At 39.6% G+C, this 25,319-nt stretch overlaps 1 protein-coding gene across 2 annotated transcripts; it reads left to right on the forward strand.

Annotated features, from left to right (window-relative positions):
* The first annotated feature begins 897 nt into the window (after positions 1-897).
* Positions 898-22,769, forward strand: Tmem33 (transmembrane protein 33). 2 transcript variants are annotated; one of them, XM_032916183.1, is made up of 8 exons: positions 898-1,253; positions 4,125-4,219; positions 4,649-4,836; positions 7,646-7,713; positions 8,966-9,099; positions 18,471-18,554; positions 20,239-20,359; positions 21,146-22,769. In XM_032916183.1, exons 1-8 carry the CDS (start codon positions 1,209-1,211, stop codon positions 21,149-21,151), a joined length of 741 nt encoding a protein of 246 aa, XP_032772074.1. In that variant the 5' UTR covers positions 898-1,208; the 3' UTR covers positions 21,152-22,769. The 2 variants fall into 2 exon arrangements, with proteins under 2 accessions (XP_032772074.1, XP_032772072.1); XM_032916181.1 differs by lacking the exon at positions 21,146-22,769 and having other exon boundaries at positions 20,239-20,540.
* Positions 22,770-25,319: the final 2,550 nt, after the last annotated feature.

Here is a 25,319-nt window from a genome sequence, read left to right on the forward strand (position 1 = left end):
CACAATCCAAGATTTCATTGCTATCCCTAGTCGTGTGCAATGGCCTCCCCGTGATCTTTCTAATCCTGATGATGTCACACTTCTGCTTAAAGCTGTAGTTTGGCTCTCTAAGTTGCAGGGTTAAGTTCAGAAGTTTTGGCATACATGCAGGCAGAACACTGTATACATAGTAAATCTTTGTAAATATTTTTAATTAAAATATAACTTCATTTCTCCCCTTCCCTTTCCTTCCAACCCCTCCCACACCCCCCATATGATGTTTTTCTTAGCACACCCTGCCTCTCTGTGGTCCAAATCTTTCTTTCATTATCCATTCACAGTCAGCTCACACAGAACTGTGTCGACTATTCTGTTACTTTACATGCTCTGTTCCCTTATTTGGAGCCTCCTTCCCCTTTCATACTTCTCCATTTCCTTCAAGATTTACGGTCAGAATTAACTTTTCCAGGAACCCCTGAGTAACTCGGCTTATGGCCGTATTTTATACAACTTTTGCTGTGATTTCCATTTACTTTACTGTCTCTGAGAAGGTCAGTGCTATATTCATTTTTTTTTCCTCCATGCGTAATGTCTGTCACATTGCTGATTTCACTAGTGCTTGAGCTAGTGAAACTAAACCACAGGGTTTAGTGAATTCCTGTCTGGAGAGATCATAGATATTTCTGACGCTTCTGTATACGGAAGTAGAGAGATTTTTGAGGTTCGGAAGCCAGCAAAAAAAAATTGCCTGAGTCCTGGATAAAACGAAAATTGCCTCGCTGGTTTCATTTGTACATTTCCGTGCCAATTGGCTCTTAGGACAGGTGGAACAAGAAGAAAAACTGCATTTCCCGTCATGCCTCTGGAAACCACTCCCGGTGACTCTCAACGTCCCGCCCGACTCACGCGGAAACGAAAGGATCACTTCCGGTTTTGCAACCCCGGGAATCGGCGGCGTCGATCGGCCCTTTAAGGCCTTATTCCGAAGCTCCGCCTTCGCTTGGGTCTTTCTAGAAAGGCAGCTTTGGTCTGGACCGAGCGGGACAGGTATTATCCGGCCGCGGTAGGGGGACTTCTGCGGCCGTGTGCTGCACGGGGCTGGGAAGGTCCATTCCTCTGGGGGTTTGGGGTTCCAGCCGGCTCGGGAAACAGGTCGGAGGGTTGTCGCCTGGCACTGACGTTTTCCTCTTCTTTGCTGTCGCAGCGTCCCGGGCTCCTGTGTGTCTTCCATGGCAGATACGACCCCGAACGGCCCCCAAGGGGCGGGCGCTGTGGTAAGTAAGCAGCCTGGTGGCCCGGTTTCAGAAGCAAGAGTTGGCGAGGAGCAGGAAGTGTTGAGAGGGTTAGAGCGTTCTAGAAGCCTCTGCCTGCCGGACTGGGGTTAGGGAGTGGAGTGCGGGTGGAGAGGAGCTCTAAGTTTGTTTCAAAAGCGACCACAGGCAGTTCTGGAGCAGGTAGCCTTCACCTGTCAGCTGGGGATATTGGGCCTCCTTGCCCCTTCCCACACCCCGGTTTCCGATCGTCTTCAACCTAAGGTTGAAGCTACCATTTGAGGCAGAGGCTTCAACCCACACGCCTCGGGGTGCGTGTAGTGTTGCCCTTTGTACTTACTTTAGCCTTTTAAGAAATCTTGAGAAGGAGAGAGTGGTGTGTTTCTTCGGTTAGTCGTTTACTGGGAGGAATACTGCCCTTTTGTGAACTTTATAATTAAAGTTAGTTCTACAGTTAGACCCGGGGAATTTTTGTTCTTTAGTCCTTAAGTTGAAGTTTAGATTTTTTTTAAAAAGGCTTTTTACAACACCCCCTATATACATGCATTTACTTTGCTGACCCATTTGGAAATTCTTGCTAACCCACAAATATTTTAAGTATTGTTTTCTTCTTCACTACATTTGGGTAATTTAACATTGATGCATGTTAACCTAATTTGTAGTCCATGGTCAGATTTCCTTAACTGTCCCTTGCCTCTTCCTCTCTTTGGGACGCAGTCATTGCATTTATTTTTTATTTTTATTTATTTTTTTCCGGAGCTGGGGACCGAACCCAGGGCCTTGTGCTTGCTAAGCGCTCTACCACTGAGCTGAATCCCCAACCCCATAGTCATTGCATTTATTAGTCTTATCTCGTTACGCACAGTCAGTCAAAGGAAATTCCTCTATTCTCTCTCTCTGGGCTTTGGAGACACAGCTAGTTTCAAAGGTCTAGACCCGTTTTGCAGAAGGATCCAGAAACTGAAATTTCGTTTTGATTGTGCCCTTCTCAAGACACAAGAACCATTTTGTGTTGATTCTTTCGGGAATTCAGGGGTGATGTTTAAGGTGATATCAACTCACTTGCCAGTGTAAAAGTAGATTTTCCCCTTTATAATTAAAAAGTTATCTGGCCTAATACATTGAAACTGAATAATTTTTCCTCAAGGCTTGAGGCCAAATATCAATTAAAATGTTGTTGTTGTGGAACTATATATATCAGGCAGTTCACTCTAGAAAAACTTAAACCAGCCTTTTAAGCTTTTGTTGTGTAATAGAGTGTATATATATACAAAAGACCTAGATGAAGGGCCAGGCTCATGTTTATAAGTTAGTGTTGCTTTTGCAGAAGAACCTAGTTCAGTTCCCAGCACCCACATTAGGGAGCTTACGATCACCTGTAAGTCCAGCTCCATGGGGATCCTCTGGACTCCATAGGTTACTGTATGCACCTCACACGTACAATTAAAAATAACAAAATCAAATCCTTAAAAGTAGATGTCTGGGGGTTGGGGATTTAGCTCAGTGGTAGAGTGCTTGCCTAGCAGCCGCAAGGCCCTGGGTTCAGTCCCCAGCTCTGAAAAAAAGAAAAGGAAAAAAAAAAAGTAGATGTCTGAAATAGATAATTCAGTGGCTTGTTAAGGAATGAAAACCCTACACAAATACTTAATTTATTAGGGAGTATCCTGTATGGCAGTCGGAGGACAAGTTCTCTGCCTCTGTGGTGGTCTTAGGGTTTAACCTTCAGTCGTCAGTCTTGGGAGTGTGTCCTTTTACTGCTGGGCCCAGCAAATGGATTGTAAAGAGAAGGCTCTTAGCAAACTGAGCATGGAATCTAGATTACATCCTTTCATTTGGCTGCTGCTATTGTCAACTAAATTTAGTACCATCACAGTATCATAGCTGGGTCCAGATAGGATAAACTAGCAGCATATTTTATTCTTGAAATTGCTAGCATGTAACTAAAAGGCATGTAATAAAATACACTTGAATTTTTCCTAAAGAAAACTTTTCATGGACAAAAAAAAGGTGAAATTGCATAAAAGTAGTATTTAAAAACTTGAGATAGATGCATAAATGTGTTTCAAAATCATCTTATTAGACGCACCATCTAGAAACAAAACTCCACCACATTTAATGAGGATATGTATTGTGAGACTCCTTTTACTTTATATACTCATGTATGTTTCCGTATATTAACATCTTTGAGCATTGTAGTTAAGAAAATGAAAGCCTCTTTAGGAATTGGTATGAGATACTTGTTAGTGCTAAAGCAGATTTAAGTTCTTCTTTCATGATAAGCTTAATCTAGGGCCACTGATAGCAGGGTAAAACTTGTATGGAGCCTGTAGGGGATGCAGCGTAATATGATCTGAGAACCAGATAGCATTTCGTACTTGTCAGGCTTATTTCCAGTGCCTCGGCTGTGCTAGGCCCTTCAGAGTGTACATAGACAAATAGTCTACAGACTAATGAGTTCTGTGCCAACTATTGCAATGAGTTTTTGTTATGGATTATTTAAGACAAACCTAATATTTGATGCTTTATTCAGTTCTGAGTCCTATTTGGGTTTGAGATTTCTCTAAGAATAGACATCATAGTTCTCTTGAGAGCCATTAGTTGTTATTTAAAGTTGTTTTAAAGTAGATGGAGCCATTATTATAAATGTTGAAATAGCACAGAAAACTTTACTGTCCCGATTTTTGTTCTGGAGGGGCTTCTCATGCATATGTGTGACAGAGACATTAAGCAGCGTGAGTTTCCAATTAATGATCTACAAAAGCCAATGTTACAAAGGGTGGTTACGCAGTCCTTACAGGAATAAAAGTGCATAATTTGTCCTTAACATTATCTTTGGGCTTAATTTACCCTAATTTTCTTATTTTTTAAATCTAGCAATTTATGATGACCAATAAGCTGGACACAGCGATGTGGCTGTCTCGCCTGTTCACAGTTTATTGCTCTGCTTTGTTCGTTCTGCCTCTTCTTGGGTATGTATCATCAATTTCTGACTCGGTTGTTCAGTCGGCATCTGTGGACTGCTTCTTAGCTCTACAGTCATTAGACTGTCAATGGGATTAAGACCAACACAAAACCCGGTTAAGGCAGCAGTAATCCAGTAATACCAGTCAGGACGTTTTATTTCTGGTTTGTGTGACTACTTACTGAAGATCTGAGGGGACCTAGATGTCTTGGGTTGAGAAGTTCTTTTTAAGCTGACAAAAGAAGCCTGCTTTATCTTAATCAGTTGGATGTATATTTGAAGGACGTTTCCCAGAATGTGGAGTACATTTGTGTAATTTGTTTTCTATTAACAATTAAATGATTTAGGTGTTGTGCAATTATGATGCAATCCACAAAGGAGGAAGAGACGTGGTAGCTGTTGATGTCTTGATAGCTTTTCCTCTGGTCATTTGCAGGTTGCATGAAGCAGCAAGCTTTTACCAGCGTGCTTTGCTGGCCAATGCCCTGACCAGCGCTCTGAGGCTGCATCAGAGATTACCACACTTCCAATTGAGCAGAGCATTCCTGGCGCAGGCCTTGTTAGAGGACAGCTGCCACTACCTGCTGTACTCCCTCATCTTCGTCAACTCCTACCCAGTTACAAGTATCCTTTCAGAGCTGTGACAGTGGGCTTTCTCTGTTGGAATTCTGTCCCCAGAATTTGAAATGTAAACTCTGTAGAGCTGTTTTGTGAATTTAAACTTTATCTCGAATCTCGATGTTCTTGGCTCTTGTCGACCTAGACATTTAACAATTTCTATTCAAGGCACGCACATATACATGAATTCAAAATTTAAATTTTTATTTCATTGACTTAATATTTTGGTGGAAAGATGCAAATTTTATTTTACGTACATATATGAGTATTTTGCCTGTGTATATGTATGTGATCATATATGTGCATGATGCCAATGGAGACCAGAAGAGAATGGTAAAACCTACAACTGAAGTTGCAGGCAATTGTGAATTACTGTGTGGGTGATGGAAATCGAACTCAGGTCCTCTGAACAGCAGCCAGTGGTCTTAATCTCAAGCCATCTCTCCAGTCCTATAAATGTGTTACCTAAAAAAAATCTTTGGCTCACCCAGCTTCTAGTGAACTAGGCACAAAAATTAATCTAGAAATGACTTAGTAAAATAAATAAAGTGAAAGCAGTCTGCTATACGTAAAATAGAAAGGACATTTATGCCAAGTATAGTAGTATAGGCCTGTAATCCTAGGAGGCACAGGGCAGCCAAGGTTTCATAGTGAGACCTCGTCTCAAAAAACAAACAAACAACCTAGCGAGTTGACCCAGCAAATTAATTCTTAGGAGTCGGGAAGAGAAGTACTGAGTGGTGGCAGGAACATAAGCTAGTGGGGTAAGAAATGCTAATTAATTTATAAAAGAAAGGGGGAATTACGGCAGTGTGGAAAGGGGCCCAAAGGAGTCCTACATCTGTATTTGGGCCTTTGTTCTTAATGTGGTACATTGTCCCTGCCCTGTCAGTGACTGGCACTTAAGAATACAAGGGTAGCCTTTTCACCCCTTATCTTTTCTAAATAATTTAAAAGTGACATTGAACCAGGCATGTAATCGAAGCACTTGGAAAATCAAGGCTAACCCGGGCTTCTGTGAGATCCTGTCTCAAAAGCCAAAAATTAGAGAGAAAAAGAGTGACATCAGAAACTAAGATGACTGTTGTAAAGATTTGTGAACTGTAGGCAGTTAGGGATAAATTCCTCATACAAATCTCCTTGATCTCCGTGTAGCCATTTGACAGAGAAGGAAATGGCCTAGGAAGATGAGGTTTGTGCGAGAGCCAGGACGGGAACCCAAGGATCTTGGCTCCTAGCTGAAGGCTGTACTTTGGCATCGCCTGTTACTGAATTAGGCTTCAAGTTTGGCGGTGTCAGAGTTTAAGCTGAATTATTTAAACTTCAGCAGAGTTTCACATGGGCTTTTAAAAGGAGAAGTTTGTAGTTTTCAAGTTTTTAAGGAGTCTGATTCACTAAGAAGTTTTAAACCAGACATGGTGGTGTATTCCTGTAATCCCAGCCCTGGGAGGCTTCAACAAGGAGGAAGGAGAGTTTGAGGCTGGCGTAGGCTACAGGGAAGACACAGGTTTCTGTTTAGATTCTTCTAAGTTTGGGCAGAGATGCTTAGTGGCGATTGGAATGAGGTTTTGGATGCTAAGTAAATTAAGGTTAAAATGAATTTGATACTCAGATTATTAGCATTTAGCAATTTCCATCCATGCCATACCTTTACCTAGACAGAAAAATAGAATGATTCATTTCAAGTGCTGTTGTTATCGCAGAGAACATCTTTAAAGAAAAAAAGGTTTTTATGTATACAGTGTTCTGCTTGCATGTATTCCTGCAGGCCAGAAGAGGGCACCAAATCTCATTAAAAATGGCTGTGAGCCACCATATGGTTGCTGGGAATTGAGCTCAGGACCTCTAGAAGAGTAGACAGTGTCCTTAACCTCTGAACCATCTCTCCAGCCCTGTAGAAAACATCTTAAGGCTAGTTTTTTACCATTCATCATTGATAGTCTGTCATTTATTATTTGACAGGTTTTCTGTTAACAACCTAGCAAAAATTGGAGGAGATCTGTATCCACTGCTTTCTTCTGAAACACTGAATGAAAATTGTATATTTACCCACAGTATAAGGCCATACCATAGGACTTAATATAAAAATTCCTTGCTTATTATAATTAACTTGATAGGACCTGTGGTAGATTTTATGCAATCTGAAATATACAGTCTTTTTTTTCCAAAAAGTAGAGTTTCTCAAAGTAATGGGACTTAAGCCATTAACTTTTGTCCACAGTGTAGATTCATAAAAGCACTGTAGAAGACTGTGTTTAAGATCAAATGGTACACTAGAGAAATGGCTTGGCAGCTAAACGGTCTCACCGCCCCTGCAGAAGATCCAGGTTTGGTTCAAATACCTATAATTCCAGCTCCAAAGGATCCAGTACCCACTGGCCTCCTAAGGCACCTGCATGTGTGTGGTGAACATAGACTCATGCAGGCACACACAGCTAAAAGTAATAAATCCAAAAAAACCAAATGTCTATTGTGGGGTAAAAACTGTATTCAGTCATTTGAGGTGGCCTGCAGTATAGTTTTATTTAGGAAATATTTGTAGTACTTTATTAAAAAGGATTTGACTTTGCAAATGGAAAGATTTAGAAAGAAAGTTACTTCCTTCTAAGTGGCAAAACTTCATTTGATTCAAAGATGAAAGAAAAGCTAAACTCACAGTCAAGTGTTGATTCAGCTTTACTTTGCACATAATACATAGCTATGTGCATGTGTGTGCATGGTGCTCAGAGTCGTAAAGCATGTACACGTGTGAAAGCATGTACATGTGTGCACAGTGCTTGGTGATGTGAGGGCTTTCCTTAATGGCTTTCTCCAGTGAGTATTTTTCCAGTCTTGTTATTTTCATTGCTTCATGCTGCCACATACACTAAGAAGGTCCTGGATGTAAGTAAACTCTTTGTGTCTTTGGCTTGAAGATTGTACGTAGTTGGCATGAGCTTGAGTTTCAGACAGTTTGCCTCAAAAGTCCCTGTGTTCTCCACAAACTTTTGTAGATTTTTTTTTTAGATTTGAAGATTATATGGTTGAAATATAACAAAATTTTATTATTTTATAAAGTATTATTTTATAGAGAAAGGTTTGTTCTTAAAATTGCCTTCCAGTTCCCTGAAGTTTGAAATACGTATGTTCACTAAGGTTTGACAAGTTGGCAGAAATCTCACCTTCACTGTCACTAACTTATGCAGCATAGAACCATGGGAAGTGTGTGTATTGTAACTTTAAGAGTTGTTTTCCTGAATTTTATTTTATTTTTTGAGGCTGTCTCTTTATACAGAGTCCCTGGCTGTCCTGGAACTCTATGTAGCCAGACTGACCTTGACTCACAGAGATCCACCTACCTCTGCCTCCTGAGTGCTGGGGTTAAAGGTGGGCACCACCTTTTTTTATTTCTTTATTTCTCTAGCCACAGGAGCACTAAGGATTTCATAATCTGTAGTGTTAGTTATCTAAAGGTCACAGGTATTTTAACTATTGCTGGACAGTCAGATTTTTGTTACAAATGGGGAGAAGTAGCCACTATTTTTTGTGGGGAGAGTGGAATTTAACTTTTCTGTGGGAAATAAAGAATGACAAAATGTGTTGACATGTTTTGGGTTCTCTTAAGAAACGTAGACTAGGGGTTGGGGATTTAGCTCAGTGGTAGAGCGCTTGCCTAGGAAGCGCAAGGCCCTGGGTTCGGTCCCCAGCTCCGGAAAAAAGAACCAAAAAAAAAAAAAGAGAAACATAGACTAAAGCAGGGAAGTACAACGAGCAAGTTCATAAAAGTTACTTTGAAATCCTTGGCCTTTGGTTGCATTACCTGTTAAATATGCTGATTAAATAGACAGTGAGCCTTCCGTGTTCATTAGTTCTTGAGTTTGACCAACCATAAATCAGAAGTATTACCAAAAATAGCGTCTGTACTATACAGGCTTTTGGCACTCCCTGAGCAGTACAGCGAGACAGTGGCAGAGCTTTTGTGTCACACGAGGCTGTAAGTGAGGCAGAGAGGGGTCACTGTTAGAAGGTGAGTGCATTGTGTGTGCACGTGGTGCCCTGTTAGCGAGCACCCACACACATACTTTGGTGCTAGGGTGACTGACTGAGTTGTTAGAGATGCCTCGTTACCTCTAATGCTTGTTTTCTTTTGTTTTAGGCAAAGGGTTCAAATAGTTTACCTCTGTTGAGATCCGTCTTGGATAAATTAAGTACTAACCAACAAAATATTCTGAAGTTCATCGCTTGTAACGAAATATTCTTGATGCCCGCTACAGTTTTTATGCTCTTTAGGTAAGAATTCAAATATGCTGATTTTGAAGGATTGATAGTAAGTGAGCATAAAGATACCCACAGATTTCACTCACAGAATGTCAGCGCTGCCTTAGAAGAGTCATTGAGGGATTTGTGTTCTCCTGACCCCCAGGGTTTAACAGCCTTTAGAATTATTCTTTGACATTTTTATACACGTGTATATTATTTATACCGCCATGCCACCCCCATCACTCTCCTCTTTTCTCTTGAGATCCTTCCCCACAAGCCCACACTTAGATGTTCGATTATTAATTAAACATATTTGTTAATACTTAATGCATGTGTATAATACATGTGACCCACCTGTATTTCTCTCTCATCCTTCTCAATATCTGTTCCTCCCTACAAGCACCTTCCTGTATTTTTGTTTTGTTACCCACTGAGTTTAGACCAGGGCCATCTGTGCGCCAGAGCTGTGGAACTATCCACTGTGGCATGGCGGGCTCACCAGTAAGTGTACAGCTGAAGAGGATGGCTCCTCTGTCCGCAGCAGCCATGAGTAGCCCAGGGACAAGGACTTTGTCTTATATACATTGTGAATCATCATTTAACTCTTACAAATTAATTTTTGCAAATTAATTTTTGAAAAGTAATTTTAAAAATGCTACATTTAAAAGAGTTTTTTGTCTTAGTTGGGGTTACTGTCACTGTGATGAAATACCACAGCCAAAGAAAGCAACTTGGGGAGAAAGGGACTATTTAGCTCATGATTCCTTGTCATTGCTCACCATCAGGAAGTCAGGCAGGAACCTGGAGGCAGGATCTGATGCAGAGGCCATGGAAGGGCTTACTGCGGCTTCCTTAGCCTCTTTTCTTAAAGAACCCAGGACCATCAGCCCAGGGATGGCACCGCCCACCATGGGCTGGGCCCTCCTCCACCAATCACTAATTAAGAAAATGCCCTAAAGGCCTGCCTACAGCCAGATCTTCTAGAGGCATTTTCTCAACCAAGGTTCTCTCCTCTTGGATGACTATAGTGTGTATCAAGTTGGCATAAAATTAGCCAGCACAGTCTTGAACTCTAGTTCAGTTCATTCTTGGCCATAATTGAGAGGATATTCTTCTCTTAAACTAAAAGGAGACATTTTTAAAGTATAGTCTTACAGTGACAGTTGCCTACAGTTGTGAACATATTTTGTAATCTGGAAATAATGAGTGAATAAAGAAAGTTTTATTTTGAGAGGTAGAATATCACAGCCATGTTGGTCTCTCTATTGATAATTTTGCATTTAATTCTAACTGTGTCCATATCTACCTGGATGCTTTATAGATAAGCTAACAGGGATAGCTAACCTATTGGTTTTCTGGGCCGTGTTGTCATCTATGAACTCATGATTGATCAGAGAAAAAAGCCCTGCACAGGATTTAAATAAGGTCACAGTTGAGTGTGGACCGGATCTTCAGTCGTTGGCTGTGCTGTCCCACATATGGCCTCCCAGGCTGAGGATGAGCACGCATCTCTGCTAAGATAGCGTCCTACAATGAATTCTAGTCAGGCTCTGTCCTCTCTGGTCCACAGTAAGCGGTTTCATGTGTTTGCATGTGTAGTCCATTCAGAAAATACATGTCTGTAGAAAGCATACCTAGGGTGGGGTGGTGGAGGGTGTAGCTTTGTTCTTTTATTGTTTTTACTGTGTGCTGTGGTTACCATAATGCATGGATTATTTGCAGCTTGATTTTCAGTCAGGATGTATTTTTATGATCTATGTGTTGACATCTACAGTTAACGTTTGTTTCTTTGAAAGTATACATTGTTCCTTTGCGTTAGTATGTTCCATTTTATTACTTGGGGATGGATAGTTGTTCGAATTTTTAGTTTTTCAGATAATGATGCAAGAAACACCTTTCTTAGCTTGCTTATACGTGTGTACCACCAGTAGTTTTTTTCAACATAGATATCAGAATTAATTTTTCTGTCTTTGGGCTAAATGCACTTTGTATTTAATAGAACCACATCAGATGTTCCTTAAAATATCAATGAGCTTGTCCAGGCACTGGTCTGTAATCCCAGCATTAGGGAAGCTAAGGCAGAAGATTTCAAGTTCAAGGCCAGCTTAGACTGCATAGTAAGATTCTTGTCTAGGAAAAGAAATCTGTTTACTTGCTTTTCATAATTTTGTTACCAAGTATAAAATTTTATACTTTTTAAGTGTTGACTGACAATGAATTTTTTTTTTTTTTTTGGTTCTTTTTTTCGGAGCTGGGGACTGAACCCAGGGCCTTGCGCTTCCTAGGCAAGCGCTCTACCACTGAGCTAAATCCCCAACCCCCAAGTTTTTATATATTTAACTGTCTCCTTCTGTCCGTCCGTCCTCCCTCCCTCCCTTCCTCCCTTCCTCCCTTCCTCCCTTGTACTGAGGGTTGAGCCCAGGCCCTGGCATTACTTCATAAGCCACTTCATATGCCACTGAGCCACAGCAGCCTCAGTCCATTTTTGGTTGTTGTTGTTGTTGTTTTTTCTTATTTTAAAACAAGGACTCACTAAATTGCCTCTGCTGGCCTTGAACTTGCAACCTGTATCATCTTCCTAAGTAGCTAGCTACAAGCCTGCACCAACAAGACTCACTTTCTTTAGTAATCTCTCTTCATACCTCTTACAGATTTTTCTATAAATTCGTCAGTTCGTCAGTTTCAGTTTTCAAAGTTACTCTTTTCTGAAGGATGTCATACAGGTGAAGGCAGGTACAAGATCAAAAAGGCTTGTCATTGGACAAGAAGGAAGGATGGGTGGGAGAAGAGTTTTAGAGGGAGGGGGAGACTGGAGTGAGGCAGGAGAAGCCACCAGGAGAACATGGAGGCTGATGTTAAGATTCCTCTCTACACATTTACAGGTTGTTATAAAATATTCTTAAGGGATGGATGTGTACAGGGTTTTGAGGTCTAGATTAGCAAATTATATATTATCAGTTGGATCAGAGGTTATTGTGTCGTGTGTTCTTTCATATGGCGATTTAAGTTTAAGAGAGTTTGTAGTAGTGGAGACACTGGGCTGCCGTGGAATTGAGATATACGTTTCTGGCGTGGTGGCAACCTGCCTTGGGAACTAGATAGGTAGAGAGATTGTTGCCAGGCTCAGAGGGAAGCCTTGGGCAGTGTGATATGGGATGGAGCAGAGTGGGTGAGACACTTTGCTGACTGAGGTGAAGCTATCTACCAGATATCTTGGGGCACTATGGTACTGGACCTAGTACGGGGTAAAAGACACCATTTTTTTTATAATTTTACAGCAACACTTTTCTCTGTGAATTCTAAGGTTGCCATATGCTGCTCAAGTTGTGGCTCTCAATAGTACAAGGCTTAGAATGATAGACTAAAAGTTTTCATATATATATTTGTTTAAGACAGGCTCTCTATGTAGTCGACTATCCTGTAGCTTACCGTGTAGACAGGGATGGCCTGAACTCACAGAGATCCTCCTGCCTCTGCTTCCCCGAGAGCTGGGATTTAAGTTTGTGCCACTATACTTGGCTATAAAAATTTTGTTAATAGGTGGTGCTCTGACCTAGACTTTAGTTGGTAAGACTTTTACTTGTCTCTGAGCCTTGAATTTTCTCATTTAAAAGGAGATACTACCCAGCATATGTAAGGCTTTGTGTTTAATTTCTAGCACTGTATTAATTGAAACAGATAAATAACAAATTCATTTCCTAAATGTGTACTGGATGTAGCCACATTTATCAATTATTAGCTCCAAAGCTTATACCCTAAAACATGAAGTCTTAGTTTAGAATTATAATAGGATTTAACCTCATTGAGAACAACTCAGTTGAGCTCATTAAGGCATTTATTTAACACTGTGGACCAAGATATCAGCATCTTAATTGTCAAGAGTTTACCAGAAATATTCTTAAAGATAATTTTTCACTAGAATGTATTCCTTTAATCAACTAGTGTGTGTGTGTGTGTGTGTGTGGTGTTATACATGTGTGTTTTATGTGTGTATAGATGCTAGAGGTTGATATTGAGTGTCTTCCATTATCACCCTCCAGAGTTTCACTGAACTGAGAGCTCACCATTTTGCCTAGACTGGCTAATAGCAAGCCCCAGGGCACGTGAACTCGGGTCCTGACGAATGTGCAGCGAGCACCTTAGCCACTGTTTCTGAGCCCTCTCCCTCATCTGTTACCCTTTGGCTCCCAGCTTGTCCTCTTCCCTCCCAGCCTCTGGGATTACTGTTTACTCTCTTCTTTGAATCCGCTCTCGAGCCACTGCATTTGAGTGCGTGTTTAATCTTTCTGTCTCAGGTTTGTGTACTTTATGTGTGTGAATGTTTTATCTGCATGTATGTGTACTGTGCCTGGTGTCCACAGAAGCCTGAAGAAGCCATGGGACTGGATTTATGGATAGGTGTGAGATGCCATGGACGTATTTTACAAGAGTAGCAAGTGCCTGTAACTGTTGAGCCCTTTTTACAGCCCCACTTGTCATTTAATATCCTGTTGAGTTCCGTTCATTTTTTTCACTAAAGATGATAGTGTCTCATTCTTTAGGACTGACTATCATCGAACCATGTGTGTGTGGTATGTATAGTTAGGACTGTGTGGCACATTCCTTGTCCGTGCATCTGCTGCTAGACAGTGCATTGGAGCCTGTATCCTGGCTGTGATGAGTAGTGATGCAGTAAGCATGGAGTGCACAGGTGACATTGACGCTGCTGCTCTCATTTCCTTTGGATGCTTGCCCAGAACTGGGGTGGCTGGATCCTGAGGTCCTTGCATTATTTGTCCCCTTTCCATGGTGTTGGGACTAGTGCACATTGTCACCTGCCACACACTCATGTATTAGTTTTTCTCTGCATCCTCACCACCACTAGTTGTTTTTTGTTTGTCTGTTTTTTTGGGGGGGGTTTTTTTGCTTTTTTTTCATAATCCCTGATGGATGAATTTGTAAACTGCTTTGAGTAACATGATGTTTTAACAATACTATTTTTCAATGCATAAACATGGAAGACTTCTGGTTTCTGGTTTTGTGTGTATTTAATGTTGTTCATCAGTATTTTATAATTGTAATTACTTTATAAAGTTTATTTGTCTTTGGGGATCAAGTCCACAGCTTTGACAGGGCTCTACCACTGAGACACCTTTCATGTGCAACATTATATTACATATAGAATACTTAATAATTTAGTATGTAACTTAAATATTACCCAAACCATAAAATTAAAGTGACCATGCTATCACTACTCTATATGCTGTCTTCATGGCAGACACACTGATTAATAGAGGCTGTATTACTTAGAGCTCTGTATTTAAAGATAAACTACAGTCTGAGTTTATCTTGTACGTGCATGCACATATGTGCAAAGACAGATAATCATTGTAAGTTTGTTTGCTTCTCTTCATTCATTTTAGTTCTTCTCTTCTCTCTTCCCTCTTTCTGCTTCCCTATGTTACTCCCAGGTTTTGGGTTATGAAAGACAAGACCTCGTTTTGTAGCACAGGCTATTCTTGAAGCAGCACTCCCACCTGTAATTATTGAGTGCCAGGATGCTGGTGCTCCAGTCACACTGTTGTGTTTTTTGTTTGTTTTGAGGGGGTTAATCCTCAAACAAAAACCATGGGTGCTTATAGGATGTTTTGTATGGTAAGCGGGTGCTACTCTTAGCTATAGCTTTATTCTTTTTCCTTTTATTTTGATAGGGTTTGCTTTCTTTTTTTTAAGATTTATTTATTTATTTATTTATTTATTTATTCTTTTTTTTTCGGAGCTGGGGACCGAACCCAGGGCCTTGTGCTTGCTAGGCAAGTGCTCTACCACTAAGCTAAATCCCCAACTCCTATTTATTTTATTTTTATGAGTATATTGTAGCTGTCTTCAGATACATCCAGAAGAGGGCATCAGATCTCATTATAGATGGTTGTTAGCCACCGTGTGGTTGCTGGGATTTGAAGTCAGGACCTCTGGAAAGAGTGATCAGTGCTCTTAACTGCTGAGCCATCTCTCCAGCTCCAGCTTTATTTTTATATTAGAACCAGTTTAAATATTCCTAAAAATAGGGAGGCTTGTTACATAATAGTAGGAACATAAGATTTTTGGAATACTTGAAGCTGTAAAAGGAATAAGATAATTTGCACATTATCACATACATATTACATGCTAATATAAGTTAAAGTTGGTTAACAACATAAAGTGTGTTCTCTGATATAATGTTTGGGTGTGTGCAAGAACTAGTACATGCTTTTTTGTCTCACATTCATATTAGTGTCAAGCCTTCAAGAGCTAGTAAATAGTGAGTTATGAGGAGCATTAGGCTAGTTGGTCATTTTTGTGCACTCGTGTACGTATGTTCCGCAAGGATAGATTGTGGAGAGTGTGTTGTAAAGTTTAGAAAGGGCTAAGTTGGATAATGGGAAAATTGGTTTTAATGAATGCTTTCTGTATTTTCTGTTAAAATTTTCAGTTTAGAAAATTGAAAATTACTTCAGACTATTTGTTGGGTAAAATGTACATAACATTAGGTAATAAGCTTCTAATCATGTAAATTATTTTTATTAATAAGTTACTGTACAAATTGTGACTCCCTGCCCTCGTAGATCATTGGCTAATATCAGTCTTAAGTGGGCCAAGGGAGCAGAGATGGGGGTGGTGGGTCTCAGAAGCCCTGTGAGCATGTAGGGAGAGGACACACCAGGACCAGCTGCAGGGAGGCAGATCAACTTTACTTGGGGTCATTCAAGGCCTATACAATTTTGGGCAACTGGAGTAGGAATATCCAGGATGGGCAAAGGTACTGACGGCTTGGGGTACCAAAATACCTCATTAGCAGGGGGAAGCATTTCAGGAATCTCAGGTGCTAGCTGAACGGGTTCTTATCAGAAGAAAGGAAGTTGAACCTGTAACCTAACTAAGGCTACGTGACATTCTTCAGGTAGAGGTGTGGGGGTTTGAACTCCCAGACAAGGTCAGAGAAGGGAAAGCCCTGCCAGTGAAGGGAATCTTCTGTTATGTGCTGAGTTATCCAGACTGTATTAGATTTCTAACTTAATTAGTAGAGTTTTCCCACACAAATTAGAAGAAAAGGTTAAAAATAGTGACTTAAAAATTTCAATTATTGTATATACCTTCATATTTTGCTTTTCTTTTTTTCTTTTTTTTTTCCCCCTAATCTTTTGTTGTTGGGTTTTTTTCTGAGACAGGGTCTCACTATATGACTGTGGCTGTCCTGGAACTCACCATGTAGACCAGACTGGCCTAGAACACCCAGAGAACTCCACCTGCCTCTCCTCCCAAGTGCTGGGATTAAAGGTGTGCACCACTACACCTGACTTTAAAAATTTTTTTTTATTACATTAATTTTTGTCTGTGTAAATGTGTAGTACATGTGTAGAGGCCATAGGTCAACTTTCAGGAGTCAGTTCTGTCCTTCCATCATGTGGTAAGGATTTTGTCTTGGTGGCAGCACCTTACCAGCTGAGCCATCTCTCTGCCTCACATTTTGCATTTTTAGAAGGTTGGCCTCTAAGTTTTTCTCCACCTCGCTCCCGCACCCTGCCTTTTTTTTTTTTTTTTAAGGACAGAGTTCTGTGTAGGCAAGCTAGCCTCAAACTCACTAGACAGCTAAAACTCACCATCTGGCTGCCATCTTTTAAGTCCTGGGATTATAGGTGTGCTGCCGTGTCTGGCTGTCCATTATGTATTTTTCATAGCCAAGATTTTTAAGTTACTAAATACAATATAATTTACTAACTGCTGCTATATGAGTTATATGCATAGTTCATCCTCCTTCCTAGCTGGAGTCTTGTGCGTGCCTGGTACATGCTCCATCGAGCACTGAGCCACGGCCCCATTCCTGACTTGTTTTTAGTTATTTGAATGTCTTAATACAGGTAGTTTTTTAAAGAAAGAATTCCAGACTTGGAGTTTCATAAAAGACACATATACACGCCTCTGGAGGTATTAGAATTATGTTTTTTTAAGCAAGAATACTAATTATTATAGGCTATGTCCGTGTATTAGTCGGTATAGTTTTGAGTTTTTATTTACTCATATAAAATAAACCTTTCTTCATGTGGAGCATTTTTTTGAGCTTTAAAACTTGGGCTGAGGTGCTGGAGAGATGGCTCAGCGGTTAAGAGCACTGACTGCTCTTCCAGAGATCCTGAGTTCAATTCCCAGCAACCACATGGTGGCTCACAACCATCTGTAATGAGATCTGATGCCCTCTTCTGGTGTGTCTGAAGACAGCTGCAATGTACTGATATAAATAAAATAAATAAATCTTAAAAAAAAAAGAAAAAAAACTTGGGCTGAGCAGAGGTAGTGCAGGCCTTTAATCATAGCACTAGGGAGGCAGAGGCAGGTAGATCTGTCAGTTCAATGCCAGCCTGGTCTATAGAGGGAGTGCAGGACAGCCAGGGCTACACAGAGAAACTAGGGGTTCTTTGGGGGGAGGGGTATAAAATTTAATTTTAAGTGGCATGTGGTATGACATATGCATGTAGTCTCAGTTCTCTGAATGCTGCAGTGGGAGACTCAGCATTGTGACCCTGTTTTGAAAAACAAAACATTGAGCCTGCAAGATTAGACAGGTAATGGCACTTGCTTGCCAGCCTGACAGTCTAGAGTTTGATCCCTGGAACCCAAGGAAACATAAAAGGAGAAGTCTGACTTTACAAACGTTACCTCTGACCTTCACACAAAGATACCCACATCACCACACAATCAATCAATCAATCTCTCCCTCTCCCTCTCTCCCTCCCACTTCCCACTCTCCTAAAGTTACCCTCTGACCTTTACAGATACCCACATCACCACACAATCAATCCTCCCCCCTCTCTCTCTCCCCCCTCTCTCCCTCTCTACCTCCCTCCCTCCCCCCTCCTAAAGTTACCCTCTGACCTTCACACACAGATACCCACATCACTACATAATCAATCAACTCTCTCTCTCTCTCTCACACACACACACACACACATCCCAAAAGTTACGCTCTGACCTTCACACACACATACCTACATCACCACAAAATCAATCTCTCTCTCTCTCTCTCTCTCTCTCTCTCTCTCTCTCTCTCTCTCTCTAGCACACACACACAAATAATGAACAATTTTTTTAAAGTACCCATAAAACCCTTGATTTTATCAATTGTCTCTGCTAATTATAGAGGTAATATCTAATATTTTCTGAGTTTTAGTATATAAAACTTTAATATGGATATATTTATAAAAACTTAATAAATAACATTTTGTTCTCTTCTTGTAATTTATACCCTGTTTCCTTTGCTAGAGTGGTTTGTGCCAAGATAAGTCATTGTACTGACCATTTGATAGACATTTTAAGTTGCCTGTAATTTCTGAATATATATATGAACTAGTAGTATGTATTCATCACTCTTGTATTTTTTATTTCAGTGGTCAAGGAAGTTTGCTTCAGCCTTTTATATATTATAGATTTCTAACTCTTCGATATTCCTCTAGAAGAAATCCCTATTGTCGGTAAGCTGTGGCAAACTTAAATCTCTTTTGTTTAGTATAGTGTCCAGATGTAGTATTTATGACTCTTAGAAATTTCTTAACTAATAGTTTAGAATTTAGAAGGAAGAAGTATCTTTGCAATTTAACTTATGCTTTAAAACTAAAAAAAAAAAAAAGGCGTAGTTTTGCAGCAGCCAATCAATTGTTGACTCACAGGCCTCCATCCTGATGAATGCACTCTTATGTTGAAATGCGCTTACTACCCCTACCCCAGCAAACAGCTTAGCAGCACAGGGCTCCCTAGACCTCTTGTTCCTGGAGCTGCAGCTGTCTGCTGTATGCCAGTACCACAGTAGAGAATCGTGCCACATAATGCTAGCCTTACAGAAGATTGACGTCTGAAGTATGCTACTCTGAGTGTCTTCCACTTTTGCAGTACTGGAGGTTAGACCACTCAAGGATAGGGCCATTATCTTTTATCTTTTAAGGTACTTCTAGTGCTTAGGGAATATGTGAAACGTAAGCTCCATTTCTTAAGGACTTTCTTAGTTGAAACAAAGATGATATGTAAAACTCACGAGTCATTTTACAGTAGCCTCTCCGTAAGCATACTGTAGCTTCCTTTACTTTTGTTACATGAGATTTAAAAAGCTCATAGCTATGCATGGTTCCAGAGTGCTCTGGAATCTGGCATTCTCTGCACTCAGGAGGATCCCAAGTTAAGGCACAGTGAGCAATCAAAATTATCCCTGAGGATCTACCAAATTGACTTCTAGTCCAGTGTACATCATTTTGTATATGATGTGTATGTGCGTATACATGTGTAGTATGTAATGAAGGGTACTTCCTGAGTAGTATACGTCAGGCAAGCAAGGCCACTTAGCAACACAGCACTGTCAGAAACTACAGCAGGAAACTGAGTAAGATCACACAGATTGTGTGGGCTCTTGGATAGGTTTTAATATGAAAAGAGCTAGTTTGATCAGTATCCAAGATGTAAGTAATATTCAGTGAGTGTGCTCCATGTACTCATCATTAACTTCACTACAGCATTGAAACTCCGAGTGTCCAGAAAAGGTGTGAGAGAACATTCACTTAAAGAAACTGTAGATTACCCATGTTACATAATTTTTCAGTTCTTTTTAGAATGATTTGAATTTGTCTGTTAAATGTGAAAACTGACTAACAAAGGAAAAAAGAAATAATCCTTTTTAGATATAACTATACTTTTTAATGTTTTTATTACTTCTCTACTCAAAAAGATACTCCTTTGGGTTTCTATGATGAGAAGGGAGTCTTCATGTTACCCTGGCTGGCTTTGAAATCCTAGGCTCTCCACCTCCTGCACTAGCAGCTGAGGGCTAGGACTGACAGGTGTGCATGGGTCCACCTTTAGTTTATTCCCTACGGTGTACTCGGGGTTCATCCTTTACTAAATGGTTTGGGCTCTGTTTGTTTTGAGACAGGCTCTCCTCACTGTGTGGCTTTGGCTGTCTTGAAACTTACTATGAGCAGCCAGGCTGGCCTCGAACTCAGAGATCTGCTTGCCCCTGCCCAGCAAGTGCTAGGATTAAATGTGTTCGCCACTTCGCCCAGCTACTTCTTGAAATTCTTTTTGGTCAGCTTTTTCTTCTGCATTTCTTAGCATTGTTTGTATTGATTGCCTTTTTCTTGTGTTTCTAAACAAAACTATCTTACCTTACAGGAACTTGTTTAACGAACTGAGGATTGTTGTTGAACACATTATCATGAAACCCTCCTGCCCGCTGTTTGTGAGAAGACTGTGTCTCCAGAGCATTGCCTTTATTAGCCGACTGGCACCAACAGTTGCGTAGTTTAACATCTAGTTAAGCTGTGTTTAGAAGATTAGCATTATTAGCTGGTAATTCGGATAGGGGTCCTAAATTACAGGTCTAACACTGACCTCAGTTCAATTTACATGATTTATATCAATGCATCTCAAGTCAAAAATAATAATTTTCGTGGCATGTTAAATCAAGCCTTTAACACTTTGTGAGGAAATTTTACTGTCTATTACTGTCTGTGGTTACATGAGTTGTGTTTAGTGATGAATGTTCGTACATTGTTTTAGATGCTGCTGCACCTACATCATGAAGTACATTTATTTCTTTTAAAAAGAATTCTGAAATTCATTTTACCCTAACTATTAACCCAAGTTATGTCTGGAATGAGTTCATTATGGTAATAGATGAGTTCAGTATATTTTGAAACTGTATTTTTCCATTCTGTAATTTTGGTTGAGATTTTAGGAGAAGCACATCTCCCTGAGGTTCAGTTCACATTCTACTTGTGCTGCTTTCTAGGACAGATGTGTTCAGCTTGCACTATTATAAAGAAGTTCTATATGCATTTTATGACCTGTTAAGCTTTCATTTCCATAAACCATCTCTGGCTTTGAATGATGTTTGAAAAGTGGTTTGACTGTAAACCTCTTTTGGATTAGATCTTTAGGGTCATGTAATCATTTACTCTAGACACAGAGATCTACTGACTAACTTTTATAAATGTCAACCAATAGATTATCAGTGTTGCTATAGAGTGTAGAATTATATAGTTCCAGAATGTTGACTTTAGTTTTCTTGGTTTCTTAGGCTTGAAATTTCCTAGCCATGTGCAGCAGCAGTTCAGAGGCCTTTGAAAGGATATGATTGAAGACAGCATGTGATTACACTTGTATGTTCTGAAATAATGAAGAATATTCTGTAGATTACATATTTATCCAGCAGATATGATTCAGAGGGTTTAATGGAGAGGGTTATGGGTAAGGTAATTAATGGGGAATGGGCCTGGGGAGTAGTTGAGGGGAGTAATGGGTGTTTGCATAGATGAGTTGGGGGACTGAATGTATAATGCATCTGTGATTGAGACTGTATAACATGTTCAATTCTCTTAATTGAGTTCCCATCTATCCCTTTATAAAAGTCATTCTGATCCTTATTACTTACTGTTGCATGATTGGAAGTACTTAAAACACTACACAATTTTAGTATACAGTAATGTAATGTGGCTTTTTTTTGTACCCAGTTCTATCTGCATGTAATTTGGATTTTTCAAATACATTCATTAGTAACTTATAATATCAGTTTTCTTTGTGTTTAAGTTCCTAATCTACAGAAAGGTGATAGTCTTGGAGTAGATTTCCAGAAAATACTACTTGATAGCTTAGCTTTAACCAGCTACTTTTATATTTTTGTAATATTTGTCCACCAAGTTGGAGAAGCAACCTCATAATATCCAGTTGATTTTTTTTATGTGTGCCTAGCCTCCTTATCACTATGTAATCTGATGGTTTTAAAAATACAACTTTGTAGAGCAATAAAGTGTCTATCTTGTTATGTAAACATACTGATTTCTAATGATGTTTTAAAACATTGTCTGGAATGACATCGAGTTATGGCAGCTAAAGGGATATTTATTTTGAAATGTTTTTTCTCCTACATTTTTTTCCCCTAATCTTGGAACATTTTAGATTTACAACAGCTTCTAAAACAGTACTGAGAGTGCCTGTGTCCCTCTTTCTTTCCTATTTTTATATTAGTATCTTTTAATTGGTGGGACATATATGCAAAGAAAGATATTAACCTCGGATTAACTAAAGTACAGAATGTATTTGTATTTCACCAATTTTTCCATTTGTGTTGTACGTGTGCTGTATTTATACCTGGATTGCCTTTAAGTTTCAAGGCCTATCAGTGAGTTTGTTCTTTATGATAATTGATCCAAAAGTTTCCCTTAGAAGAGCTAATAATGCTGAGTTTAACAAGAATTTTTTTCTTAAAACTGTAATTTCAAATGTTTAGTGATATAATCAAGACTCTTTAATGATATTGCAGAATTTCATAACTTGTACTTGAATGGAGATGTAGATTTGTTTCTTAAGGAAAGGTACAGTATATAAATAATATTCTCATGAAATATAAATAATATTGCCCATGAAAAGGCAAATTTTATAATTTGAACATTGCTAGATGTTAGTTTGCATGAAGTTGTAGTTAGAAATCTTACCTTCTGTGAATATGTACAGTCAGCTGATCTGGAGTCTGCAGTTAGTGTTTCCATGTACACCTATCAAAACCAGGACATAGAATAGTGCATAAAGTGTGTGTAATGAAGGAATTTAACACTGCATAGCTATGCAGTTTAAAGGAAGTTGATTTACCGTGTAGAACATCTAGTGCTTTAGAAACTGGACTAAATAGTGCTTTTGGTTTTAAACCCTGTTGGTCTTCATACAAAGTCTTTGGTTTTCTAACAAGCATTCTATTCCTTCTGTATACTTCATCTCTCACCCAGTTGGCTGTATTTTAATATTTAGGCCACAGAGCAATTTCTTAAGTATAATTTGTATTTAAATTTCCTTGAAATAAAATTTCACTAAGGGAGATGACACTTCTGGAAGAAAAACAAGAGAATTTTAAAGATGAAGTTGAAAAGGAATGTCAAGGCAAGCTAGTAACAAGCCTGAAGTTCTGGAAAATTAGTGGATGCTATTACATAAGAGTTGCATAGTTCTCAGTAGATGATGACAAAAAATTGAATTAGGTTTGTAAGTTTAGTGACTATCCTGGAAAGGAACATGGATACATTTATAGTAAGACAAAGCTAAGGCGAAATCTCTCAACATTTCAGATGGAAAAGTAAGCACCTGTGACTGTGGCTAAAAACACAACCACAACAACAAACGCTCAGCTAGTGTCTTGGAATTTGTATTGATTAACTCACCCAGGGAGAAAATAGCTATGCACAGTCAAGTTTATGATCGATAGGTGTCCCTGTCCCCTTGGATAGTCCCCATTTCACAAGTTGGGTTAGAAGATTATACTGTGCTACGTAAGTGCTTAGTATACTGTAACACTAATTATCTTAGTTCTATGGCCCTTTAATGCAGTAGTGGAGATGTTTGGTAAGTATTTACTATGTGTACTGGGAGATGGGACTGGGGATTGAACCCAGGGCCCCTTGTTCTACTACTGAGCTATATTCCCAGCTTTTGAGTACCCTTTTATAATAGTAAAATAGTCAAAAGAAGTGCACTGTCATACAAGCCAGTAAGACAGGGCTCAGTCTGGAGTGGCATGTGAGTTGTCTCTTCTTTTTGTTCTCAGCCGAAGTCATCCAAGTATATAAATTGTTAAGGTTATTTTTTCCCCTTTGTCAAATGTTCAGAGAAATGATAATTTTTCTCATATAGAGAGATTGAATTTTATTTTTTTTTTCATGATTATTTTGTAGGTACACTAGATAGAATCAGTTAAACTACAATTGAGATTTTTTCCCCCGGTCATATGAAAGCACTTGAGTGTTGGATACTATATCAGTAATACTACCTAGGTTTGAACGTCGGTGTAGTTTATAAAGACAACATCTTCGTACTGCCACTGGGATTCCCTGGATCAGGGGTTCAACACTGGCAGTGTGTTTGTGTAGCTCAACAGACAGTATACGAGAGGCACTGCATACCTTTGGAAGCCTGAAGTTGTTTCTCAGCAGCTGTTTAATGCACATTTTTTTTTTTTTTTTTTTTTTTTTTTTTGTTCTTTTTTGGAGCTGGGGACCGAACCCAGGGCCTTGCACTTCCTAGGTAAGCGCTCTACCGCTGAGCTAAATCCCAGCCCCGACATGGCTTTTTTATAGTTTGACTAAAAGACATTCTTGGAGCAGGTGTCAAGGATATCACAGGAGCTGCTGAGAATTTGGAAGGTTTCCTGTTAATATGGTTTTTGTGATTTTGCAATGGCACTTAAGTGGCTTGATGAATTCTCTCTGTGGCCTTCCTTTTGTGTTGTCCATGCTGTGCAGCTGGCCCACATTGAGTATGAGTCAATGTGGCATGCAAGACAGCATGCAGTGTTCTTTGTGTCCGAAGTGGCTTTCTTAGAAAACCATAGGAAAAAGATTATTGATAGCCGTGTTTGCTAGAGTCTTTGAACGATTGGCTATTGTAGGAGAAAGAAGGGCACAAGGATCACTTCATTTCCCTCCCTCCCTCCCTCCCTCCTTCCCTCCCTCCCTCCCTCCCTTTCTTCTTTCCTTCCTTCCTCTTTTCCCTGAGACAGGGTTTCTCTTTGTAGACCAGGCTATCCTTAAACTCAGGGATCCTCCTGTCTCTGCCTCTGCCTCCCATCTTTTCTAGTTTTTTAAAGGTACATTTAAAAAATAGGTTCAGCCACTAACCTTGTTCATAACATTAAGTTCTAAATGTTTGCTGTGTTGTATAACTTTTAAGAACAATTCCTTTTGGCACTAGTTTTTATCTACATGTACCTGGAAGTTGAGACCAAAAGAGCAAACTCTTGGGCAGGCAACACTTACGATGTGTATATATTTGAACAAATATACAAGGATTGCAGAGATTAGCAATACTCATAAGAACTGTTTGATTTATAAATGTATCACTTCTGGTGCTTGATACAATGGGATCTATTGAGCTAAAAAATGTGTATATATACAGTGGTCAGCACTTCTTAGGAACTTCTCTTGAATCCGTTTTTAATATATTTCACAGGCTGGGGAGTTATATAGACTCTTCAAGGCGCTGTTACCCTGGCTATAAATTTATAAAATAAATTGAAAAATTCATCATTCCTCTGTACTCAAGACCAAAGCACATAATGCTAATGTAGGACTCAGAGGGGAAATACAGTTCTCCTGCATATTTGAGGAAATGTGGAGTCCTTTCAAGAAAATGTAATAAACATAATCATCGTAGCCTGCTGACACCAAGGAAAAAGGCCCCTATTCGCTCTTTCTTTTATGCAGCAATTT

Source organism: Rattus rattus, chromosome 11 (assembly GCF_011064425.1).
Source record: "Rattus rattus isolate New Zealand chromosome 11, Rrattus_CSIRO_v1, whole genome shotgun sequence".
NCBI classification, from domain to species: Eukaryota; Metazoa; Chordata; class Mammalia; order Rodentia; family Muridae; genus Rattus; species Rattus rattus.

Bases quoted from the DNA above. Each gene is read 5' to 3' on its own strand.
- Tmem33 (XM_032916181.1), top strand. From the start codon at position 1,209: ATGGCAGATACGACCCCGAACGGCCCCCAAGGGGCGGGCGCTGTG. The intron at 1,254-4,124 runs GTAAGTAAGCAG...TTTTAAATCTAG, and splicing joins CCCAAGGGGCGGGCGCTGTG to CAATTTATGATGACCAATAA. The intron at 7,714-8,965 runs GTAAGTAAACTC...CTTTTGTTTTAG, and splicing joins ACACTAAGAAGGTCCTGGAT to GCAAAGGGTTCAAATAGTTT.